We start from the raw sequence: 24,799 nt of genomic DNA, 5'->3' as shown, positions 1-24,799 counted from the left end.
TGCTTTCCAAATTCAAATCAGATTAGATGAGAAGTAAAACAGTGCTGGAAAGAAAAAATCTAAACATAGCCTTTTCTGATTTCATTGTCAGGCAAAATGTACCCATCTGGCATTTGCATGAGCAAACAAGAGGGGAGCTGGATACTGCTGCCATGCTTTTGTATCTTCTGATGGAAAGGATAAATGATTTCACAGTTAACCTGGCTTTGCCACTCACACCAGCAGTTCCTGTTGAGATGGGAAGTAATTAACATCTCAGGTGCCCAGAGAAGGGTGAAAAGGCTCAGGGTAGCCCATACCTCTGATTGTCCCCCCAGCCCACTGCCTGCAGGCAACAATTTTTCCCTTTCTTAGTTAAAGAACCAAAAATAGACTGTTATTTTGCTCCCACAACTCAACTTATACATCCACATGAAAGAACAACTACAGGTGATGCCAGCTGCGCAAGACGTGGATATTCCTGAGAAGTGGCACAGAAATGTGCTGTGGTATTACCTTCCCTGTCCCAACCGAGCCCTTGGGGCACCTATTTTAAAGCACTGAGGAAGCCCTTCCAAAGCTCCATGGTTCCTGCAGCATCTGCAGGACACTGTGGGGTCCAAGAGGAACACAGTGAGGGGACCACGACGGACAAGCAACCTGCATGACCAGGGCAGGCTTTTCCTCCAAGCCCTACAAACAGGTGCTAAGTAAATGGTTGGTTTTCCACCAGCTGTCCCAGAGACTTTCCCCTCAGTCTCCTCTCTGACCCTGAACTTCCCATATGAACAGAGATACCCACTGGGAGCAGCCTCCACAGCCCCACTCCCACTCCAGACCCTGTCTTATGGTGCCTGGTGGATGCCAGGCACCCGGGAAGGGCAAGTCCACTTCCAGGGAAGTTTCCCTGTCCAACCAAGGAGATCTCAAGCTTATGGAGAACGCAGGAGCGGAGAGGGCCCACATGGCCAAACAGAGCCAGCGCTGCCACTTCTCTTCTGAGAGAAAATTTGCAGCCAAACAGCTCTGTCAGACCTCCCTGTGCCTTAACATGAAGAAAACAGGCAGGTGCCCAGCTGGATGTTTGCTAATGACATCCAGAGATAACACTGAGATAAACATATCCCCGAAGGCTGCCTATGTGGGGAACTCCTCCCCGGAGTGAGGCAGCAAGCGGGCAGCTCCGCTTCTCTCTCATCACCTCAGCATTTTCCTTACCATGTGCTGGTGGCTCTGCATGTGCATCTGGAGGTGCTGGATGTCACTCTCCAAGCTGGCTGCTTCCCCCTCCCTGGCTTCAGCTGTCAGCATGTAAACATCAAGCCCACGGTGGTGCTTGATGCTGTAGTCCCCCGAGTGCACCGTGTGGGACAAGGTGCTCCAGGAGTCCGGTTCCCTGGCTTCTTCTCTGCAATAAAAGAAGCAGGGGTTGATGTGCAGGTGAGGAGGGATGCTGCACTGAGGACACACACACACATGCACACACACACACTGTTCTTCACTCTGGACAGTCATCTAATCAATGGCCCTGAGTGAAACTGAGCACCAGCTCCATGGCCAGACAAACAAATACATATGCACACTTCTCAGTCTTGAAAACTAATGTGATTTAGGGTAAATGCTTTATTTCAGGTCATTTGTCGCTTGAGAGACCTGATTCTTTTCCCCCAGACTATGAGAGACGAGCAGCAAAGGGCACAAGAACTGCTTTCTAAAATGGAATTTGTTGCAGGTGAAGGTCAGCAAAACAGACACCTGAAAGAACTGCAGAGGGACAAGTGAGAAGGAATGATGATTATCTTGACACAGATGCTACAACTTGTACACTGAAACCAGCAGACTGCTTCTCAAACACCCAACAGTCAGCAAATTGTAGAAGTATTTTCACTACTGAAATGATTTTCACTTGCTCTGTGAAAACTGCTTCTGTGCAAGATGACCTCAGCATTGTGAGAGAGCTGTCCTTCTGCAGCCATACCGTGGATTTTCTTTTAACCAAAAGGAAAGACAGACAGATGAACAGAGGGACAGACGGAAAGATAATGTAAACAGAATGAAAAATAACTCAGTTACATGCATCCAATAGAAATTTCTATTCAATCATCTCTTTTTGAATGTCAAACCTTGATTTTGCACAGACTTGCGATTCATAGCAGTCATTTGTCAGGTCTCATTGAGATGCACGGAAGTCACATTGCTCCTTCAAGGGGGTGAGGAACCATTCATCTTATCAAGGTATTCATCTAAAGCTTTATGTTTACAGATTTCATTCTGAAACAGAACTCATCCTATCAGGAAAGCTAAAATCTGTTTGAATTGTCCTGGCACATAGCAGCTTGCACAGCACTGTAATATCCAGGAGAGATGTGGAGCCAAGCAGGAACATTAGGGGAAGGGGGACTTAAAGTGACCTACTCAGGGGTGTGAGAAATGGAAATTTCTGTTTTGCTTTAATTAGGGCTGCATCTACCAAGAGCCAGCCCCAGCTACAGGCATGTCCCTTCCCTATCATGAAGACCACCGTGTCACAACAGGCCTGCCCAGATCTCCCTTTGCAGCACAGCTACAAACTTCCCCAGAAGGAACAGAGATGTGACTTGTATGCAAATACTTAGGAATTCAAGGTACATAGACAGCACATGCATACCATCAAACAGGTAAAAGTATACATACATTTCAGCATCTTTGCCAACTGGTTTCTTACTTTAAAAGCAGCAAACTCTTCTAAGAGACAAGCACCCATCTAGCAAAGCACAGAGCTATCTCTGGGAAGCCATGCAATTTCAAAAGTAAGGCAACAGGAAGGGGCAGAAGAGGGTGGGGAAAAGGTCAGACAGTTCATCACACAGCACAGAAACCTGTGCAGACCACAGTAGTGGCAGTGGCTGTCCCCTCTTTGCCCTGGTACAACCACTTGCCCCCTCCTGTGACTGACTTTGGGCTAAATCTGCAAGGAAATTCAGACAAAGCAAAACTATGTTTTCTGTCCATTCACCACCATTTAACTCAACTGACTACAGAGGAATTAGTCTTGATTTAAAGAGAATCAATATTTCCACAGAGAAACAGAAGGAAGTGTTCAGTTTTTGATAGCAATCAGTATAAATCCATGGAGGCACTGAAGTCAACTGAGCCATTGCAAGTGACTAAATAAATGACCTTCCTTTATCAAGGAAACACAGACACTTCTGTCTAGAGTATTTTTCTTTTCAGTTGTCATATATGAGAAATCACTGTACTCAGGGCCACTCTCACAGTACAAGACAGTCAGCACAAAACCTATATTGACCCACTCATGGGGACAATATCACCAGCATCAAAGAATCACTCCAGAGTCTGCTCCACTTTCTCATCAGCTTCAAATACACTTACAAGCATTTTCAAATCAGTACCCACAAAGCAGCCTGCATAATTCGAGCCTTAAAGGACCCTTGGGTGACTTCAAAAGCCTCAAAATCTGGATCAAGATGACATCAAGCATGGTGACCATAAACACTGTGAGCACACCCACCCCTCCCTGCTATCAGCCACCTTCAAACAACCCAGACAGATCAAATAATAGTTTCTGCTTACAAAGACAGCCATTTCTTTCCATATTCAAGCTGCCAACCTGTGTTACACTCTATAAAAGACTTAAAACCTTTTGAAAAAAACCAAGATTTTTCTCACATCCAGCCACGTACCAACAATTCCAAGCTCTCATTTTTTGTAGCAGCCACCTACATTGCACAAAATTAAGCTGTTAAATAGGAGATGGCTCAGCCTATTGAAACCTTGAAACTATTCCTTTCATTGACTGCAGAAGGCAGGACAAATGGGTATTCACATTAACAACTTTTTTGCACACTTGAATTTCTGTTGTTCAGATTCAATAATTTCCAAAGACACGCAGATCACACTAGAGGATGCTCCTGCACATTTGTCCTCACATATGGAGCTTAACTGTTTGTGTCTCTCCTGTACGTCTCACTGCAAGCCATGGGTTTTATTGAGAAATGATAAAAACACGCTTTCTTATAAAAACAAAGCAAAACAAAACAACAACAACAAAAAAAAGCCAAAGAAAAACCTGCTTGCCTTAAAAAGTTGCAGAAATGGAGTTTGGTGACAAGGGTTTGAAATTTGGTGGTGCCAGTGCTCCTGGCAAATGTGTGTTCTGGTAAAGAGATAATGGCTTTTGAATGGAGGGGAGTAAAAGATGAGAAGAGGAACAAAAAAGCCTCTGTGTGTTAAGCAGAACCTCATCTTAGCAAGACTTATCCCAAGTTTTACAAATGGGCAAGGAAGGTGGTGTGGGAACTCAAGGTGTTATTTCCTGGGGATATCCCCTCCAGATTTCTGAGCTGAACTTCAGCTGAAACAAAATAAACTCAGTAGTGTTGCCAGCTCTTATGATCTTACTGGCAAGCCCAACAACAGCATCAGCCTCTAGATTCATGTGATAAAAAAACCAAAACTAAACAACAAAACCAAACCAAAAACAAACCACAACAAAACCTGGACTTTTTCTCTCTTCAATTAAATAAAGCTCCTACTACTATGGTTGCAGTGAAAAGCTAGGGAATGCTAAAATTTAGATGTTCTTATCTGTAAGACAAATAAAAGCTAAACTCAAATTATTACTGTTGCTATATTATCACACTGAAAATGCTCTATCAGACAGACTGGGGATAAACAAGGAAGGTGCCGACCAGGACAGGACAAAGTCAACATGAGCAATTTAAAGCAAGACAATTATGCCTCCTGTCAAAACTCAGCACCCAGACTTAATGCAGTCATCAGCTTCTAAACCAAAGTCAAAGATTTGACAAAGCAGAACACTTGCAGAAGTGTTGGGTTAAGAGAGGCTTTTTGTAACTATGATCAGCTTCACACCTACAATCTTCAGTGACATACAAAGCACTAATGCACACAAACACTTTCTTGCACCTACTTGTTTTTTGCAGCCATCAATATGTTTTGTATATGAAACACGTGCAACCACTATGTGCTACAATGGGTTAAAACCAAATGAATTGTTAATAAATTTGAAAACTGTTTCACAAACACGGTGTTTGTACTTCAGGAGTTTCCAGGTGTTCCACAAGCCATAGGAAGTTGAAAAAAAATTAAATTATTTCTTATAGCAGAAAATATTATAGATCACCAATTTGAATACTTTTGATGCTGAAGGAAAGAGTTAAAGTTCACCAGATGCAGAATTTATGACTAACCCCTGAGAGTGCTTCACACAGACCTGAGCTGCAGTAGGTTCAGAGACTGAATTGAATGCAGAATTGCATAATCTACCCTTCAATATCAGATTAAATATTTAACAGTTGGATTCAAACTATTTAATGCTGCCTTCTCAGTCCAGTGATCAACACCCTGTACAGGGAAATGCTGCCTTGGTCCTTCAAAAGCTGTTTGCAGATGCAGATAACCTAAGAGAGGGCATCCAGCATTTAACAACACAAAGGATCTGCACTCCTAAGCCCAAGCATTTCTTAGGCTCCAGTGTTGATTATACATTTAAAAAACAAAATACAGCTACAAACTGTCACCAGCTATATCTGCCAAAATGTATGATGTGCATTCCATAAGAATGACAGTTAATAACTGCATTTTTCCATCTGTTTTATTTTCACAGTCTTAACTAGCAACAAGGATACCCTGCTTGGGATATGGAGCCATAGGTCCAACACAGAACTCAACTTGGAGTCACATCAGCAAACAAAAGCAATATAAAGTGAATCAGTGAAATGCACTGAGAGTGAAAACAGATGCTATCCATTGCATTTTAAATACAAAATACAAAAGCACAGTCATGGAAACTCCTTCACCAAACAATGTTTTCTTTACAGCTAAACCCACCATCTTAGATCAGGAGCAGTGATATGGAAGAAGGACTTGTCTCTGCAGAACACCCTTGCATGCTGCTGCAAGCAAACATGACCACAGACTCTGTAACACAACCGAGAGAGGAAGCCATCACTTTGGCTGCCTCTGACACAGCAGTTTACAAAGTCTTCTTCTAGAATAATCTGTTCAAATGTCCATCTTCATTACAAACACCGTTACCTCAAACAGATCTTCTTCAAGGACTAAATATGAGTGTCCTAACTGGGTATTCAGCTTACCCATGCTTGAGGAAAAAAACCCAGCAGTTCTGGGAAATCATTTATCCGCATTTCCTAAACTTATCCTGAAATGTCTATGAAAATCACTTAACAACCAAACAAGACTGTTCAGGGCTTATAGTCCCTATGATTTTTGGGTTCATCTTTGGATCAGGATTGCTAGGGGGGGAATAATTTTTTTCTCATATCTTACCAAATCTTCTCAAATCTTCTCTTCTTTCTCCTCCTCACTGGCCTGTTTATATGACCAACACCTCCCAGGATGTCCAGTTTGCAAGTGGGATAAAAGAGACAGTAAAAAAACCTGCTTCTTCCACACAATCAAATGTCTTGGAATCTCCTCTTAAATACTCATCTTGTGCCAGCATTTACAGAGACAAAGTCAACCATTCTCTCCTGACAAATCATAGCAAGCCATACCCTAAACCTACTGCCCAGCACGCTGCATAGCTTCTGTTGCTTATTTTGGGGTGGAAGAACAGAGAGAAAATTTAAGCTTTGTATTAATGTTGCAGTGCTCCCCAAAAAATCCTGGGGGAACTGGTGTAACCAAGGGAAGGCTCAGAGCCCTTAGTTCCCAGCTCACAGCAAGGGCAAGGGGGCACACAGGGAAGGGGGGGTCAGCCTATATGTCCTCAGAGACATAAGAACCGTGTTTACATACAGCTGTCATGAGCTGGCACTGAAGTCGCAGCAGTCAGCAATGTTTTCAGCTCCAGGAAAGTACTTTGGGAGGCATCTGCACCACAGATTGCTCTTTGACTATGCAAAGACTAAATTTCATGGAACAACCTAACACCAAAATTGAATTTAAAATGTCCATGTTTAACTGACATCCTGATTTTCCAGGGGTACTGTAAGATATGCTTGATTAATGTCTTGCCTTGCTTAAGGTCTCTGCTGAACATGAAATTTTGGTTCAGAAATTAAACATATGCTTAAAGGACTCGGTAAATTGAGGCACACAGAAATTATGTACCAGGAAAATTCTCTTGCTACTCTGGCTCAGAAAAGTCTATTCACTTATAAAAGTAAAGTTACTGAAAAAGCTTCCTCACTTGAGAGGCACCAGAGATTACAACACAGATTTCACCAATTACTTATGTAAAATCAGAACAATAGCAAGTGATAATCAGGGATTGCACAGCATTCATAAAACCCAAGTTATTTCTCATCTGTGTTAATCAAATCAGTTTAAATTTGGAAATACAGACTTGTACTGACTTACAGTTCCACATGCTGAGCCACCTGGTTGTTACCAGATTTGAAGGAAGAACAATCCCAGAGCTGTGCAGAAGTGCTTCAATAGCAATAAGCAAGTACAGAAACCAGCACAAGCAAGACTAATATTATAGTAAAAAATGGGAGACTGCTATAACTCTGAAAAGTCTTTGTTTGCAGGGAGCAGAAAAATGCAAGAGGTTTTTTTATGGGTTTTACTTTTCTCTTACTCTCCTCTTCAGGGGACCTAAGTCTCTCTCAGCTGTAAAGGAATGACAAACACTTAGCTTCACATAAAAAACACTGTGCTTAAGGGTTACTAAACAGAACTCTATTCTGCAGAAATGAAATCAGAAATCAAATCAGTGTTTCTGTGTTTCACAAAGCGCCACTTCCAGCTTCCCTGAAATTCTTTTTTAGGAATTCTACTTCTTGGAGCCATTTTCCTAGCCTGACTTAAAGGGCACTACAGAACATGGACCTGGCAGGCAGATTATATTACTACAATGAACTGTTTCAGAAAACATCAACTACTGCAAACTGCAGCTGTCTTGCTGCAGAAGCCAAGTTCCTGACATGCAGCATCCTTCCCTCCTTTAATCAACTGTGCTGCCTCTTCAGAGCCAGCCTCCTGCCAACGCCCTGCAGCAGCATTGCCCAGTGTAAACATTGCCCAGGGATGGAACAGCCTTGAAAGAAGGACCTTTTTCTTCGGAATTTGCTCCCACCAGATTCAGAAACTGCTGAGGCTCAGAGAGGGCTATGCAACTTGCCTGGTTTCTAAAGTTTTTTATTGTAAGTCAAGATCATGCATTTAAACTGTATTTACAATTTTTTTTTCCATTTTTTTAAATAGCAAGCTATTTACAAGGCTGCTAGCAAGCGAACATTAATTTTCCTGAAGAAAATCTTTTATTATTTTTTTCTTAACTTCTGCCTTTATGCACTATACTATTCCATTTGCACCACAGGACAAAGTTTACTGTGGAGTTTTAATCTCAAAGATAAAACAAAGAACCCTCAGCAGTAACACACAACTGATGTATAAACACCGCTACTGGCATCCTGCTCTCCACCTTCATTGACCTATGTGTGCTCTATCAGAGCTCCTAATTTTGGTCTCAAAAGAAGCAGCACATGCACCTTTCCTGCAAAAGGATGCAAAAGCCACAGCACAAGCTCAACACTAGATAAAGAAATACTTCAGGAGTTGCAAATTTTAAATTGGAAGTGCCTTTCACTTTTTTGCATGAAGAACTGTAACAGTTGAAAAGGGAAAGCTCATCTGATAAACAGAAACTCAAAATGTCACCAGTGTAATTAGTTTTTGAGAAAAATATTTACACTGCAGCTGAATCAAGCTGCTGCACAGCCTAAGCCTGGCAAAACTGCAACAGAGAAGGGTTTGTGTCTGCTTTTTAATTATTGTATCCTAATTACAGCAGAATTTCATCCCTTCCCAATATTGCCTGGGAGATTTATTGTAAAATGCAGGGTCCTGCAAATTAGCAAGCAAGTGAACAGTAAGTTTCCCCCCATCATCAAACCACAGCATCACAAACCACACTGTATTAACTTATTTGGTGAAGTGCAGTTTAATTACTTGTAAAAATAATGACTCTTTTGTACAGGCTCTTGCTAACATGCATTGCTGCTCTGCATTTTGCTGAGCAGGAGGAGCTGTGTGCCAAAGCTGTGTGCATGGATTATCCAGTGTGCACATAAAGAGTGCAGACAGGAGGCTGCACACTACTCCTTGTGTTTTGATAGCCCCTAAATGATATATATTCTCTCCATGGAATTGGGCTGTTTTTCTATATTTTGAAATATTTCTCCTCTCAATAGGCATTTTCAAGTTTCAATCCCATCCTCATGGCAGAAAGTGCTAACAAAACAAAAATCTCTGCTGGGAAATCAGGTGGTGTCCACTTATTCTGCAGCCACCACCCTCCAGGGTTGAAGGGCTTTGGTGGCCTCCATGGCACACAGAGCCCCCACTGCTCCCAAACTTGTAGCACAGAGCTTCACCACTGTCTCATCCATCAAAAAAGGGTTCCATGACTTTCAACATCCATGAATTTCTGTTGACAGGGTTTCATGAGGATAGCGAAGGTTTCAGAGTCACAGGATACATGGCATGGCTGTCAGGGTTTACACACTGTATTTCCACTCAGCAGTCCAAAAGGAAAACTAACACTAATAAGCAACTTTAGGATATGCCAAGAATAGGATCTGGGATCTTGATGGTAATGTTACTGAAGTTCTAGTGTCTTATTTTCAAAGATGAACCTTAAAGGCCATCAGAGAATATCCTTGGATTACACCAGCAGCATCTGCTAAAGTGAATGGCACAGGGCAATGCCATGTAATCCAAATGTTCTTTTCTTTTTTTCTACTGACCAAAAATTGTCCACTCCAGTATTGGAACCACTTGTGGAATACTCTACCAGATACATGAAGAGCTGCTATAATAGTCTTGTTTATTTCCCATTTTTTAATTATCAGCTCTACTCCTATTCAGATAGCAGCATTTGATGTGAGCTTTATAATCAAGTTTTGGCCAACTTAAACTTGACAGTATGCCAAGTCTAAGTCTCTTAACATGGTTGTCCTCACCTTGGAGAACTTTGCTGCAGTGATTGGATGAATGTGCACATTCCAATTTGGTCAGATAGTCTGCAAGAGAGTTCTGTGCTTTCAGAGTATGACTGTTGAGCTCAATGGAAAAAAAGTAACAACCGTTTCTGTATTCATCCCAGCCAACTTTGGCAGAGAAAAAGCCTAGAAGATAATCCCAGCCTGCACCTTTCTCCTTCACTAGCACTTTGCATGGGCTTGACACAATTGTTCAAGATGAAATTAATGCAATCATCACAACATGATGGAAGATATGCTAACACCCTGCTCAACAACTATAGAAAGCAGATTAATTTACAATTAACAGAGAAACATTGTGTGATAATGTTGATGATACAACAGACTCCTAAACATGACATGGGTTGCTCAACATAAACCCCAAGTATCTGAAAATCCAACTCAGAAAAACAAAGTTAATAATGAAGCTTAAGAGAAGCAGGCATCAGAATAACACACATCCAGAACAAATCTTTTCTCTTTCACTAACAGGTGCCTTGGGACTTATTTAAGCTTTATTACCCTCAGCTTTTAATGCCAAATTTCCAAACATCTGCTATTCAAAAATAACTTGTCATCTTCTGAAGGATTCCCCAGAAAACACTGCAGTAAATGCTCATGCCACTAGTTACTTGTACACATCCCAAAGATCTGTCTGCCTCTCACAACCATTCAGAAGAGAACAGCTTCTGTTGTTAAATACTTGCATTAATTGTTACCTAAATCTTCACCTATACTGGTAAGATACCCATTGTCTGTGTGAGGCTGCCTTATTTCAATACATTTTCATTTAACCAAAAACCTCCAAATATAGGAAGAACAAATGCAACAGTCAACCATCAACATGAAGCCTGCCAGCTCCCCTCTTCTGGGCAGTTGCACATTTTTGAGGAAAAGCTTTTTCACTTGTGTATGCAGAAGGTTTCTCTTAATTGGTTGACATTACAGGGACTCAGTTGGGTCTTTAAGGAACAGCTGGCAGCAGAACACTGGTGCCAACAGGCAAGGAGAACACAACAATATCAGTCCATTTCCCCTGAAGACCTGCCCCCATTATCGCTAGTAAGAAAGATAAAAGCAAAATTATACCAAAATTGCCTTTAAGGGTAAAGCACAGCTCTTAGATAGTATTCAGTAATAATGTACAGCAGAGGCAAGCATGACACAGCATAGAAAGATAGGAGAGGAACCATCAAATCATCCTTACTCTGTCAAAAGTTGGTACAGCTTCTGGTAGCCCCTCTCCAAGGCCAAGCTCACAGGTGTTGCCCCTTCATTGTTGTGGATGCTGAGAGCTCCTCTTCCACCTGGCTGCTGGAGCAGAAACCAGGTCAGCCTCAGCAGACCCAACCTCACTGCAAAATGCATCAGTGTCTCCCGAGGGATGTTCTCTGGGAAAGAGAAAAAGGGAAAAAAAAAAAAAAAAAAAGAAAAGAAATGTAGGCTGTGGGTTCAGTGAATTCCACATCCACATCCTCACCTCCCAGCCACACCATACACAATGTCTGGCATGGAAGTGACATGGTCTGAAAGCTGAAGAACCTGCTCCACCTGGGAAAACACACTGGGAGCCACTATTCAGGAGACACCAGTACTTTAACACAAGGGACATGCTATGGTGGGGACAAGAGAAGTTAATGACCTCTTCCCTGAGACTGACCACAGAAGTCAATGTGAAAAAGCCACCATTTCACAAGCAGTCACAGCAGCCACCAAGTTGAAACATTTCCAAACAGAACCTGGAATGCTCAGATGGGTTTTTCTAGATATCCAAGACTTAGCCCCACACACCCAGGACCAGGTTTTGTTATTTAATGGTACAGTGATTTGTCCCAAGGCATGAAAAAAATGAACTGCGTTTGAAGCACAAATCTAAAGCAGATAGAAAAGAGAACAGGTTCATCTCCTGTGTAGACAAAAGTGATGAATTTCCTTTCCTGGTTTGATTATGCCTCAGACCAGCTTTTCCCAGCTTTATACAGTAGCTCTGTGATTCTGAGAGAAACATTTATAAACTAGCAATCTCCACTGGTGCTTTTTATGTTTAATAACCACGACCTTCTAATTTGTTAAAAGTCACTCTTAAGACTAAGCTTTCATCTCAGAAAAATATCCCCCTACTCTAAAAGCTGCAGCCCTAGAATGATGCTCTGGAAAGCTTCAACCAGAAATGAGCTCCAGATGCACTGCTGAAATATAGTATTTGCAGATCAAAGCCTGTTATTTCTGTATGAAGGGCTGAAAAAACCTGTGAGAAATAAAAAATCCTTCTTTTAATTAATAAAGGACTTCTGTATTGACTGGCAGCAACAACAACAAAAATGCACCAGCTGGGTCTCAGTAAACTATGCCAATGAGCACACTTAGTAGAATAACTTTAATATCATAGCACTGATATATAGGGTTATTAATTTGGTTGTCAGCCAAATCTACACAGCAGGTTCAAAAATGCAAGTGCATAATGGCTTTAGGATTTAGGTAAGTATTTTTTCCTCAAGTATGCCACAAGAGAAATTACTTCTTCAAAGTGCTGCTGTTTTTCTTGCTAGCTTACTTTCTTAAGGGACTTCATTAAGACCTTTGGTGAAAAACAAAGTAATAATGTGAAGTTCTCCCAATCGTAACACAATTTTTTTCCCACCTTTTTTGGATCAACTCCTGAAAAACTAATCTGTATTCAAGAACCAAAAGCTTTCTGGCAGCATCTCTCTTCCAAAGTAGTCCAAATTAGGTCTCTGGGCTACAAACCAATCCTTTCCCCTCAACCTCCTCTTGATTACCGTAAAGCAAAACCATGATGTCCTGAATACATGGGCATGGTCTGAATGGAGGTTCCTGCTGATCAGAGAAAAAACTAAGAGCTGAGCTCACTTTGGGCATGTGGGAGAGCAATGGAAAGGATTTTGGTACAAAGTGTTATGGAGTGTAACACTTTGGAAATAACCAATGCAACAAGGTACTTAACCAGCAGTTGTCACAATATTAGAATGAGAGAGTCACAAAAAATAATACATCATATGGACAGACATAAAGGAAAAGCTACTGAGAAGGCTGCAGAAAGGAGGAAGTGTCGATACATTTGGGACTTACCTAGAGTGAAAACAGATGCTTAAGGTTTCATTCAACTTGCACAACACTCCTTCACTACCTGTGCTAATACACTGGTGGAGTCAGCAAGAATGAAAAGAAGGAAACAGAAGCATTTCTGTTATAACAAACTACTTCCATCCAAAAAAAAAAAAAAAAAAAAATGGACAGTGTTGCACTAATATTGAGCAGTGAAGAGCTGTAAAACAAGCACAGGGGCCCTGGACCAAAATATTTCCTCCTCCTTCAGCTGAGAGCCTTACAGTTATCTGGAAGCACCTCAGCTAACAGCAAGTAACTCATATTAGTTACAGCACTAAACAAAGAAAACATGCAAGATGCAGGCAAATATCATCCTGTTCTTGATCCAACTGTGTGCTCCTCTCTATCTCATCTTTCCATAGCTGAAGTGCCCCCTTTCCCTATTTCCCACCTGATCTAATCTGTTGTGACGACAACTTCTGAGAATTCTACCTTTTACTCATTGGTTTAAAACCATGTTCTTTAGCACCCAATTACTGGACATGGGAATCCCAGAGTTTGGCTGGAAATCTCTACAGACACAACTGAGCTCAACATGAACCTTCCCTGATGCCTCTGAGCGAGAAGAACGTGCACAGATCTGTACAAGAAGACCTGGCACGTTGCCATCCAGAACATATTAAGCATACAAGCTCACTATCCAGGCCGACTTGGAAAGATCTGCCTAAAATATAAGCTGGCATGAGGCCACCTTAACAGATGGGCACAGAGGATGGCAGACAAGAGACAAAGTACCATACACACAACAACTGCAGGCATTGGCTTTAGAAGGTTTTGGAGTGTGCAAAACTTGCATGGCTACAGTTAAAAGGCGTGTGCCATCTGTGGGCTGGATTAACTACTGGTATATAATGAAAAATACACCTGTTGGTGTAGGATGCTGCTCAGAACAAGAGGAAAGCTGGTCTGCATTATCTATGGGAGTGGTTTTGGATGGGAAGGGAAAGAAGTCAGATCTTTCCAGTCTTTGTATCTCTGAAGGAATGAAGCACAAAATGTTGGCAATCTAGCCAATGATGTACAAGTCTTGTCATGGTGCAAAATGTCTGTCCCAGGCATGGAAAAATGAAACAGATTTTTAACTTGCAATAGCCAGAGTGCTCCTTCTCCTGCCACATACCAAGCATGAGCTCCTCATCTTAAAATGGCCATCCTTTTAATGTCAACAAGAATGCTTCCTATAACTAGGAAACAGTGGAAATACAAGACACATGATACTGTGTCCAAGGTTGGTTTGTTCCCCTCTCATTTCCTACTAATGGGCAAGAGCTGAAACATATGATTATTGTCCCATAATGGCAGGGCACTCTAATCCAGCTGGCAAAACATGAGACTTTAGATACATTATTTTTATGTGTTTTTTTTCAGCTGTGACACATGAACAGACAGTTTATCTGGGTAACTAAGGACAAATTTCCATAGAGGACTGTCAAATGTACTCTGCTAACAGTACAGGATTAAGGTTTAAGGTGCTATTAGGACAAAACAAGTAATGACTGAAGAAAAAAAAATGTTTGGGTATGCCACATCCAAGTACACACAAACTTTTCTCTAAAAGCATTTTACTCTTGATTAAATAACAGAAAACACTTTTTTTTTTAAAAACATTTTTTAAAAATTGATGTTTATATAGAGTAGCCCACACGTAACTGCTCATTTATTCTCCATACACTCATCAAGAAACAGCCATGGACCAGTTAGCATCCGTTGCCAACGTTTCTATCACTGTGATCTTTGTATGATTCTCACCCCAAATTTCATATACTCAGCAATTTTGAAAACTGACATCAAATCTGGCCTCAAATTTCTGGTTTTTTTGATGGAAACATTCTCAATGCTGAGATCAAACATTGAGATGCACCAGGAGCAAAAACCAGCAAAAAGTGACCACTTAAACCTGAGGTCCTAGGGGAAGGCTCCAGCAGTAAACAGGACTGAAGAAAGGTCAAGGCAAAGATGTTGTGTTTGGAGTTATGAGTTCAGTTAATTAAAAGATGTGTGGGTAATTCTTTTCTAACCTTACAAACAAGAAATATTTCAAAGCACAAAGGAACTTCATGTCCCCATTGCCACTAATATCAAAGGGAACAGAAACTTTTTCATGCCAATGATTTCTCAGCCACAGACTGAGGAGGTACATCTGAGTACTCAGCAGCACATCCCAGATGCTGCCTGAACAAGAATAATTTTCTGCTTCCCATCTTCCACTGCAGAAGGCATTAAACTTAGCTATGGAAAAGATTTTTTTACATCTTAAAAAGAACTACAGCTGATCTATAGCTTTGAGCTGTTGGCACAGAAAATACCATGTTGCTTTACACCACAGTCCATTATCAGAAGGCAAAAAAAGGTGGTGAGCAACAGACAAGAAAAGGATATGAAACCCAACAAAAAAGACTATCTGTAACTATTGCACTGAAAAGGTTCAATGAGAAACTAGATAAAGAGGGTAGCTGATGAATAGACTGAAGTTTTAGGTCTGAAAAACACCATCAGCTGCTTAACTTTAACATCTTCCCATGGAAAAAAATGTTGGCTCCTAATAATCAACCTCCCTTCTAACTCTTTTTGACAGCTTTTTTAAGTGGGTTTGGGTTTTTTTAGGATTTTTGCTTTTTTTTTTAAATAAGGCATTTTCATCGTTATTTTCTCTCTTCAAACAGTTTCTCTTTCTATTAAAAAAATAAATTCTCTTATCACTGTGACACTCATGCTTCACTGTACACTGCAATCCTACTGGGTTTATAGTTAAAGTTACTAAACCCACACCCCAAATCTACTCATGCTACTTCAAACCAGGACAAAGCATTTCCCTCTCTTCCCAGCTCCTACCTAGCAAGCTCTCAGATTTCATTTCTCAAGCAGCACTTCCTGCATGGGATACTCATTCCCAGCATTTCTGGGAATGCTGTATATATCCAAGAAAGTAACTGCCATTCCTCAAGTTAAGGAGCCATTAAGTGTTATACATAATGAGATGGTCTCCTGGTTATCTGCCTGTAACTGTGGTTGACTGTCTTGAAGCTGTTCATGTTCTCGGGGGAATGGCTCCATACCACTGGAGATCACTGGAACCCTCTGCCAAGGGTAACCACCTCCTGGAAGCACCATCTTGGAAATACAACACTACTGAAATGGTAGCATAGGTCTGGACTTCATCACTTACTTCTAATGAGCAAAAGTAAACAACTGTTTCCTCAAAGGTTTTGCCTGAACGTTACTTGACAGAAACATTTTCAAAGTGATTTGTTTGCTACTGATAGTTATCTCAAGCATAAAACCCTCTAAGCTTGTCATACCTGTGCCTTGGATACCCCCTAATTTTTTTTGCAATACAAACAAGCCTTAATCATTACTCAACTCTCCAAATACTGTTTCAGTTTTCTAGTCAGATTCTTTTCTCTTCAGTCATTGAACACACAAAATCACAGTCCTGTATTTATATTGCATGCATCCTCAGAATACTTATTAAATTTTCATTTCTAGATACAAAGTGTAACAATCTGTTCCATTTAGAAAACCACCTTTAATTGCCACTTAGCACAGTAAATAACCCTCCTTTTGACAGCAGTAACAACTATATTCTTTAGAAAGTTAGAGTGTACTTGTAATAATTAAGATGGACATGATTACACAGCATCTGAAAGTAATGCTGTGTTTGGGATAAGTGGTAACAAGAGTAACCCTTAAGTATGGAGATTCTGAAATTGCAGGTGCTCTTTGTATTTGTATCAATAGATAATTAAGAGCAAGACCCAGAAAAGCCTCACTTCAGAGGGGCAGTGGGTGGCTGAGTCCTCAGGAAACAAGTGCCCCAGACCAGAAGCACTGGGGATGGCAGCAGTGCAGGGAGGAGGTCAGGACACACTGACCCAAGGGGTTCAGGCACATTTTACCTGCAGTGCAGACCCCTTCTCTACAAACACACATCCCCTGCCCTGCTCCTGCCATGCTAGGACCCATAGCTGCACCAGCTTAACAGGACCATGGCATCATGCATGGAGCTGTTTCCTCTGTCCCCTTCCCCATTGGGACATGCTGGGCTTTCTTTTGATCCTCAGTTCATCTAAATGAATGGTTGAGGATCTTCTGCCTGCCTCAGCAAGAGATGATGAAGTCCAAGGACCTCTGGAGTCAGGAAACTTATGTTCTCCCATCACCAAGTTTTCTAGCATGGCTCCAAGTGGGATCAGGAAGATCTCCTAAAGTCCCATTACCTTGGATCTCTGTAAAATATTTTCTATCTCTCAGTAAACAGATATTTAATGCACCACTTTCTGTTGTCCTTTTCTCTAAGCTAATGATTAAAAGCTAAGACTTGCTCTCTGAGGTCTTCTACAAATACCAAGCAGGAGGCTTCATATCAAGTGTCCCACACAGCAGGGGGGTTCAGGGAGAATGAGAAAAAGAGACAGAGATCAGGAAGGAAACTTAGAAAGACAGAGGAACAACATCCTAAAAGCAAACCAGGCAGCAAAACTATGGCCTGTTACAGGAAAAAGGACCCAAGTAGCACAGGTCCCTTCTAACTTTTTAAAAGCTAGGCTCCTACTTCAGTCCTTGAAAAAAATCAACTTTTAAACGTGCTTGACAGCCATGTCCCTCTCTGAACAGCAGCTCCCCAACAGGCTGTGGCACTCAGGGAGCTGGCTGAGGCTCCCAGCTCTCTCCTGCCTTCAGAGGGTTTGCTAAACAGCAGCGTTTTGTTTCCAGCCCACAACAGCCCATAGAGAGATGCCAGCTTAGAGGCAGTGTTAAAAATCTTTCAAGAAGGGATCTGACATTTTCTTTTGTTCTCATTTCTATAGTATTTTCTCTTTTGAGAATGTTATTTGAAGTATCTGGTGCTGACATATAGCAAAATGTGAAATATGAATTGGAATAGCTGTTCATAGGTAGTGACGCAGCGCAGGACGGGGTGTCCCACTGGAGGGGACACTGCCCAGAACACATGCAATTGTTCAAATGCTCCCACAGTTTCCATCTTTGCTGTGATTTTCTCTCTCCCCCACACAAATTAACCCCCAAGCACCAGTATAGGGTGCTATGCTTTACCACAGAGGTTTTTCTAATGTACCATGAGGAATCAGAGACATCTCCTCAAACAAGCTTTGTGACCAAAAGGATGCTTACAGATGCCAATCTTTCCTGTTACAATCACAAAAATTCCCTCAAATTGCCTATGAACAATTATTTCACTGCAAGAAAAAATTACCAAATCTGGCTCAAGAAAAAAAGCTGAGGAGAAGACAAAAAACCAACACACCAATAAGCTGCCCTTTTCCAGTCGTTTATCAAAAGACTCACTGCAAGGTAATGTAGAACCAATGTTCTTGGATGAAATTAGGATTTGTGCAGTTGTATTTATCCAATTATACTTTCATCTACAAAAACCTCACCACAGGCTGCCAGAAGGCTCAGAACTACAGAGCTTCACTTTCTCACTGGATGCAATGAATGCTCCAGAAGTCTGTTAGCATACTGAGCCCCACATGACCATGCCTTCCAAGCACACAAGCACAAGCTGAGCAAATCAGTGCAAATCCTATGGCCTGATTTCCCTCAGTGCTGATTTTCCAAAGAGTAACCAAAGTCAAAAAGAGAAACAGGATCTTGGCCCTCCTGCAAAATCAGCAACACTTCAGAGCCTCAGACAAAGTTTTCATTAACTTAAGATCTGTTGGACTGTATTTTTATCACTTAAACCAGAAATGTCTGCACTGTCACAGCTTTTTTAAACGCAGAAAGAAACATCAGTGTCTTCCACACAGAGGAAAAAAATACCAAGTGTTTATCTGTTTGCAAACATGACAGCATCTGCATTTATATCCAGAAACCATTAAATATGATCCAATTTTTTAACACCTGGTGACACTGCTTCAGTTGTCTGCCTGTGCATTCACGTTTACAAAAGCAGTCAGCAAATCAGTGGAAAATAAAGCAAGAAAAAGTCCTGCAGAAAACCCTATTGTGGTGAGCAGAACTGAGTCTGGCCATATGCCATCCCTCTGCAAGCGTTTGCACCATTGCATCCTATAAAAAATAACAGATGCCTCACAGCCATGTTCCTTAGGTAAAACTATTTGCCAAAATACTCTGAAAATTTGCACAAGCTGGAACTAGCCAACTAGTTCCAAGCACATGGACATGCCACAGCACCCCTAACACCTTGGCACTTCTGCTATTGTCCAGGACTTTGGGTCAGCCCTAGGGTTTATTTATAATCTCTCAGTAACCATCACTGCTGTGGTTAATAAGGGTCAGGCTTTCCCACCTTCACCCTCTTTTATTTGAAAAAAAACAAAAAAGGGAACACCAGCATTTACCCAACTGGAGTACAACCAGGGATGCAATCCAAAACCTCAGGGACAGACCCTCAACTTCTCCAAGAAAAACAAGACTTATTTTACACATTATGGTCCTTTGGCACCTATGTAATAAAACCAAGACTTACCAAAGCCACCAATATTTACCAATAGTCTTTGTGGCACAAAGACAGTATTTCCATGAGCATCAGACATTCAATATACAGGGCTCTTTCAGGAAATCTCAGAAGCATGACACTGACATGGATCCCATTGCATAAACACAAAAAATAACCCTCTTCTGAGTATATGTTAAAATACTGATCATTTACAACAGCTTGTGCTATGTCATAAGAGAAAACACAGAGAAAACATCAGTGCCTTATGAATTTTAAGGTGGCTGAAGTGCCAAGCAGATGGATACAGATGTAGTTGTGACACACTGTAGCCTTTCCCATCCCATCTCTAAGCACAGAGGCCAATGCACTTTTTGAAAGGCGTATGTGGAGGGTTTCCAAAAGCAGGAAACCCTTTTTCCCAAGCTATTCCCTTCTTTCCCAACTCCTGTCTCTCACACATGCCCTAAAGGTCCTCACCGGTCAGGGACTGGTCGGCTCCCAGCACGTTCCATTCTGCTGGAAGTTTCAGGTGTCGAAAAGCCAAAGCCACTTTCTCATCCAAAAAGTCCACATCAGCAGCAGGTGGTCTTGAGCGGTCCAAGAAACGGGTGAAGTTTAGGGCCTGCTGGTTGCCAGCACAGGTGGCAAGAAACTGGGCAGCATCATAGGCTTCATCCTGGACAAACTGGAAAGTCTCTTCTGCCACAACCAGAACAGGATGACCTTCTCTAGAAGCACAAAGAGCCACCTTCACTGTCTCACAGCAGTCATGACCTGCAAAATAAAAACAGGGAATGGTAAAGAAAACCAACAGATGTGCTGAAGAAACACAACAGAGCAACTTTTTGGAGACAGTCTTTACATTAAATCAGGTAAGAACAGCTCTAAATTAAGCACTATCTTGGGAATTTATTTGTGTTGGAGATAGACCTTATAGGCTTTTGAAGGAAAAGACATGCAACTCTCCTGTGTTTGGAACAATATAAACCAAAAAATACAAATTATACTTATCTCAATAGAGTATTTTTAATCAGCAGCAAGTAACCCCACAAGTGTTAAGTAATCCAAGTGAAGGTTTTGCCAACGCATCAATGGAAATTAAAGTCCAAACAACCAGATTATACAGTCAAACTTTTCTTTTCCTGCTCCACAGGACTCCAATAACTCACCAGAAACCAGAACCTGAGTGCTGCAAAACTAAGTACCCTGAAAGCTGTCACAACACTTGGCTTGCACATAAAACACTGCAATTTCACCTAAAACAAGGACCTAAAAAGCAGCAATAGCTATGAGAGCTTGACCTGCCCAGGCATGCCCTGTGTGTGCTCTCAGATCTTGCTGCTGCACATGCCCTTTGCATTTGGGTTCCAAACTAAAACTAAGCTGCTTCTGGTAAATAAAAACATGGAAATAGCCACTTTCCATATTTACAAAACAAAAAGGGTGAAAGTCCTTCTAGGTTTGTTTGTTTATTTATATTAGCGGAATCAAGACAAAGGATGCCCTGACAGGGCAGCAAATTCATTGACTCAGAAGCTAAAAAAAACTAACAAATAAATGCACAGCACCTTTTTTGCAATTTTTAAAGGGAAAAACGTGTGTCCAACACAACCAGCACTTGTAATTGTCAGACGTGTCCCTTGAATAAGGTTTGTGTTTCAAGTTCTCCGTGTGGCACAGTTTCTTGTTCCCACCTTGGACTGACATCATGGTTGTTTTTGCCAGAACAGCATGGACCCTGCACTAATTAGTGGAAAAGCTTCTTTTTGCCCATGACCTCAGCATACTGCTACATTCATGAAACTCTGCTTAGCTAAATACGAAATGACAATTTATTTTTAAAGGCTTGAAAATTCAATTTAAGCCCCTATTTGCAGTCAGTGGGAAAGTTCACTTCTTGTGTCGGGGCTCTTTGCTGTTGATTTCCCTGACAAAAGGAAAAATATGTCCCTAATCTTCATGGTCTTTCAAGCCAACCTTCTAAAGCTGTTCTGAGGTTCTTGGCATATGTACAGGTTTTGTCTGCTGAAAGAGGCAATCCTGAAGTTAATTGAAAAGTCAAAACTGCTATTTGGACACTGTGGGTAGCACCAAAATTGTCAAAGGCGAGGCTGCACGGTTACCAAAGGAGAGCAAAAGCAGCTGGAAAGGTATCAAAAAGAGCAGTGTAGACAGGGAAGAAGACACACATGGATGTTGCTGCAACAGCTCAATACACCCAGAAGACTCTGAAGCTGAGAGGTGAGAAAACTTTCCTTCCAGTAGCAGGCATCTATGAGCAAGAGGATGAAAGCTGCATGAACAGATTTACTAGTATTGATATTATAATGAAAATAATGACAGGAAGACCAAATTCTGCTGTTCTTGGAAATACTGTATTGTGGGGTTTCTATGACATTGCATGTGCATTGTAGTAGACCCCCAGTCAATAGGATGGGCAGGGATCTCAGCAGCACAGATGAACCCACTCACAAACTCCACCCAACCCACAGTAGGACCCTCAAACACTCAATGGAGAAGCAACAGGATGGTACAACTTTGGGGGAACTCGCCTTTAACATGGTTCAGAACTGTACATGCCTCCACCTTCTTAGCTCATCTTCCTGAAGACATCAGAAGAAGGAGCTGGGAAGACACTGATTTTTTTATAACCTCCACAAAAGCAGTGAGTTGCACCCAGCCTGTTGAGAACACTGTGAACCCTATGGGAGTCGACTCAAATGCTGTGAACTTGTGTCTCCCTCATGCAAAGCAGTTTAAGTTTGCTAGAATGCAGAGTTAAAAAAAAAAACACACAACATAATAAAAGACTCCTTAATATAGTGAGAAAAGCTTTTATTTTCTTTCTTAAAAAAAAACAAGCAAACAAGCAAAATACCCCCAAAAAAACCCCAAAAAAAACCCAACCAAAAAAACCAACAAAACAAACTAAAAAATCCCTAACACTAATTTCTCTCTATTCCTATACAAACCCCATCTGCAAAATAACCTAGAATACAGCTACTCTGCCAGACAGCTGGTATACTTTCAGGACTGAAGCAGAAAACATACCTGCTCTTTGAGCAGTTACAGAGAAACACTTCAGGACAGTCACTTCCCTGTCCCTTCAACTGTTCTGTGGGACAGCAAAAGCTCCTCCATCGTTACAACAGAGAAAACTCAGTCAAGACAACTGGTCTCCTTAAAGTGGTACAACACAAATGTACACTGAGTTCCCTTGCATGGAGCATACATTAAACACCAGCCTTAAATGAAGCAAAGCTACAGGATTGCTCAATGAAACACAAGGGAAGGTGATAAAAAGGCCACGTCCTGATCTGCAGCCAACCACAGTTCTGTTGCAATTCCCCCAGATATCTAACACAGACGGTAAAGGGAAGTGACTGAGCTGCCAATGCATTTTCATCTAAGAGGATCAAGCAAGCATCCTGCTAAACCCTGGGGAATGTTCTTCGAAAAGGCAACTGCTTTGATGTTCTCCTTCTCTAGTTCTGAGAAGATGTCAGACTCAGGGGGTAAGAGTCTGGGACAGGTTCTGATTTTTGGCAAACAGTTCAAACAAAAGAAGAGCCAGTTAGTAACAAACATGGCCAATACTAAGAAGATTGCTCAAGAGGTCTCTGCCCCTTGCTTTGAAACCGCTACAGAACGATGTAAGCAAACATACCCTCAATACATAAACCTTCTGAAGGACCCATTGGTGGGGCAATGCTTCTCCCCACATAAAAGACCTTTGCTTGCTTCCTTCACCAAGACTAATATCTGAACTTCAACAGCCCTTTTTTTCCCAGAGCATTAGCTAAAGTGAGCTAAGCATTCTGGCACTCTGAAGAGATAAGTGGTTATCATCTATAAAACAAATCCAAACCTGTTTTTACAAGGTTCAGTAACTTGCCCAAGATCACAAAGAGCTCATGGCAGTGCCAGAAAAGACACTATTGACCTCAATCGTCTCTTTTATGCTCCAGCTTGTAGATGGTGGGACTTTCTCCTAACATGGGTTAAGAACCAAGTCCTGCACATTGTGAGCATAAGGGGTTTGACCATCGATTGCTGTAACTCCCTCACACACCTTCCCCAGAAGTGGAACAGAGAAACGTCTGACTCATTAAAAAGGCAAAACCAAAAACCCAACACCCAACCCTGGGTGTGTCAGGAAAAGTGACGAACTATTTATAAAGGTTTGCATTATGGTAGGCTGAAAACACATCAATAAATCACACAGATGAGTACACCCACTGAGGGAAAGTAAATCTCCTTGCTTTACAATGTGATTGGGTTCAAAATGCTGCCCAGCACTTCTGTTTTCAAGCCATCTCCAGAAATCAGGCCCTTTGGCCAAAATAGCAATCAAATCCAAATGATGAAATATTAAATATTGGCACACAGGTATTATCCAGCAGTGCCCCAGCTCAAATTTTAACTCTTCTGACAAACACAACAGTGCTTGTACCATGCTGATACCTCAGAGTGCACAGGACAAACTCATGTGGCCTCTCCTCTTCATACTTGTTTTGTCACAGTACGAAATTAGGTCAGTTACACACTGGCTTCCACCTCCTCCTCAGTTACTTTAAACTTTTTTGAAACCATTTAATTATTTGGAGCCATTTTGAGAAGTGCCAACTTATTGCATGAGAAATACAGAAATTGATTATTTCAGTCTACGCAGGGATGGACACAGTGACTGCTTCTAATGTGATAAAGTGACTTCCTCATCTTCAAGTAAAACCATGCTTCAGAATTATTTTAAATGAGACAATAATTCTTGAACTAAATAATTCCTTCCTGGACTCCTTAATGAAGTTTGCTTTGGTTCAGACACAAGAACAAAAACCAAAAACATGGGATTCTGGTGTCTCTGTAATTATCCCTGAAGAGATGAGATGCACCAGCATGACAACAGTGTTTCCTCTACATGATAACTTTTCAAAACAATGATCAGAAGAAAAGGTGGATATTTCTGAACTGTAAGCAATTAGCAGACAAATTCATGTAAAGCTTCAGACCTGGCCACCTAACTGGTCTTTGACCTGGGGAGTGGTTAAAAGGGCAGCAGCAAAAATTTAGAATTTTTGTCATTAAAGAAGGTACATGGAGACAAAACACCCCTAAACAGAGCTTTACTAAAACATGATTTCATTTCCTATTCCTCTAAAAGTGGAAATCCTGTCCAAACCTCCTATTTTCAGCACTTACATTTGCGCTATCAAACAATGGGTCCCCAACCTGAGCAGTTATTTAAAGCCCTGTTGGAAGCATATGTTTGGTTTTGCCTGGTAGGTGACTAAGG

General features: G+C 41.4%; 1 protein-coding gene across 1 annotated transcript in view; it reads right to left on the bottom strand.

Annotated features, from left to right (window-relative positions):
* Nucleotides 1–1,701: 1,701 nt before the first annotated feature.
* Nucleotides 1,702–24,799, bottom strand: part of LOC139800816 (A-kinase anchor protein 13-like) — an 86,200-nt gene continuing 63,102 nt past the window's right edge. Inside the window, exons 5-7 of the mRNA XM_071754294.1 lie at nt 19,984–20,280; nt 11,161–11,344; nt 1,702–1,967 (exon numbers count right to left, since the gene is read on the bottom strand). Of these exons, the coding sequence (XP_071610395.1) occupies nt 1,775–1,967; nt 11,161–11,344; nt 19,984–20,280 (674 nt within the window). The 3' untranslated portion in view covers nt 1,702–1,774. The remainder of the gene's footprint in view (nt 1,968–11,160; nt 11,345–19,983; nt 20,281–24,799) is intronic.

This window comes from Heliangelus exortis, chromosome 11, assembly GCF_036169615.1.
Source record: "Heliangelus exortis chromosome 11, bHelExo1.hap1, whole genome shotgun sequence".
NCBI lineage: Eukaryota > Metazoa > Chordata > Aves > Apodiformes > Trochilidae > Heliangelus > Heliangelus exortis.
Note: the sequence above shows the minus strand (reverse complement) of the source record. Positions and strands in the feature narration are given on the sequence as shown.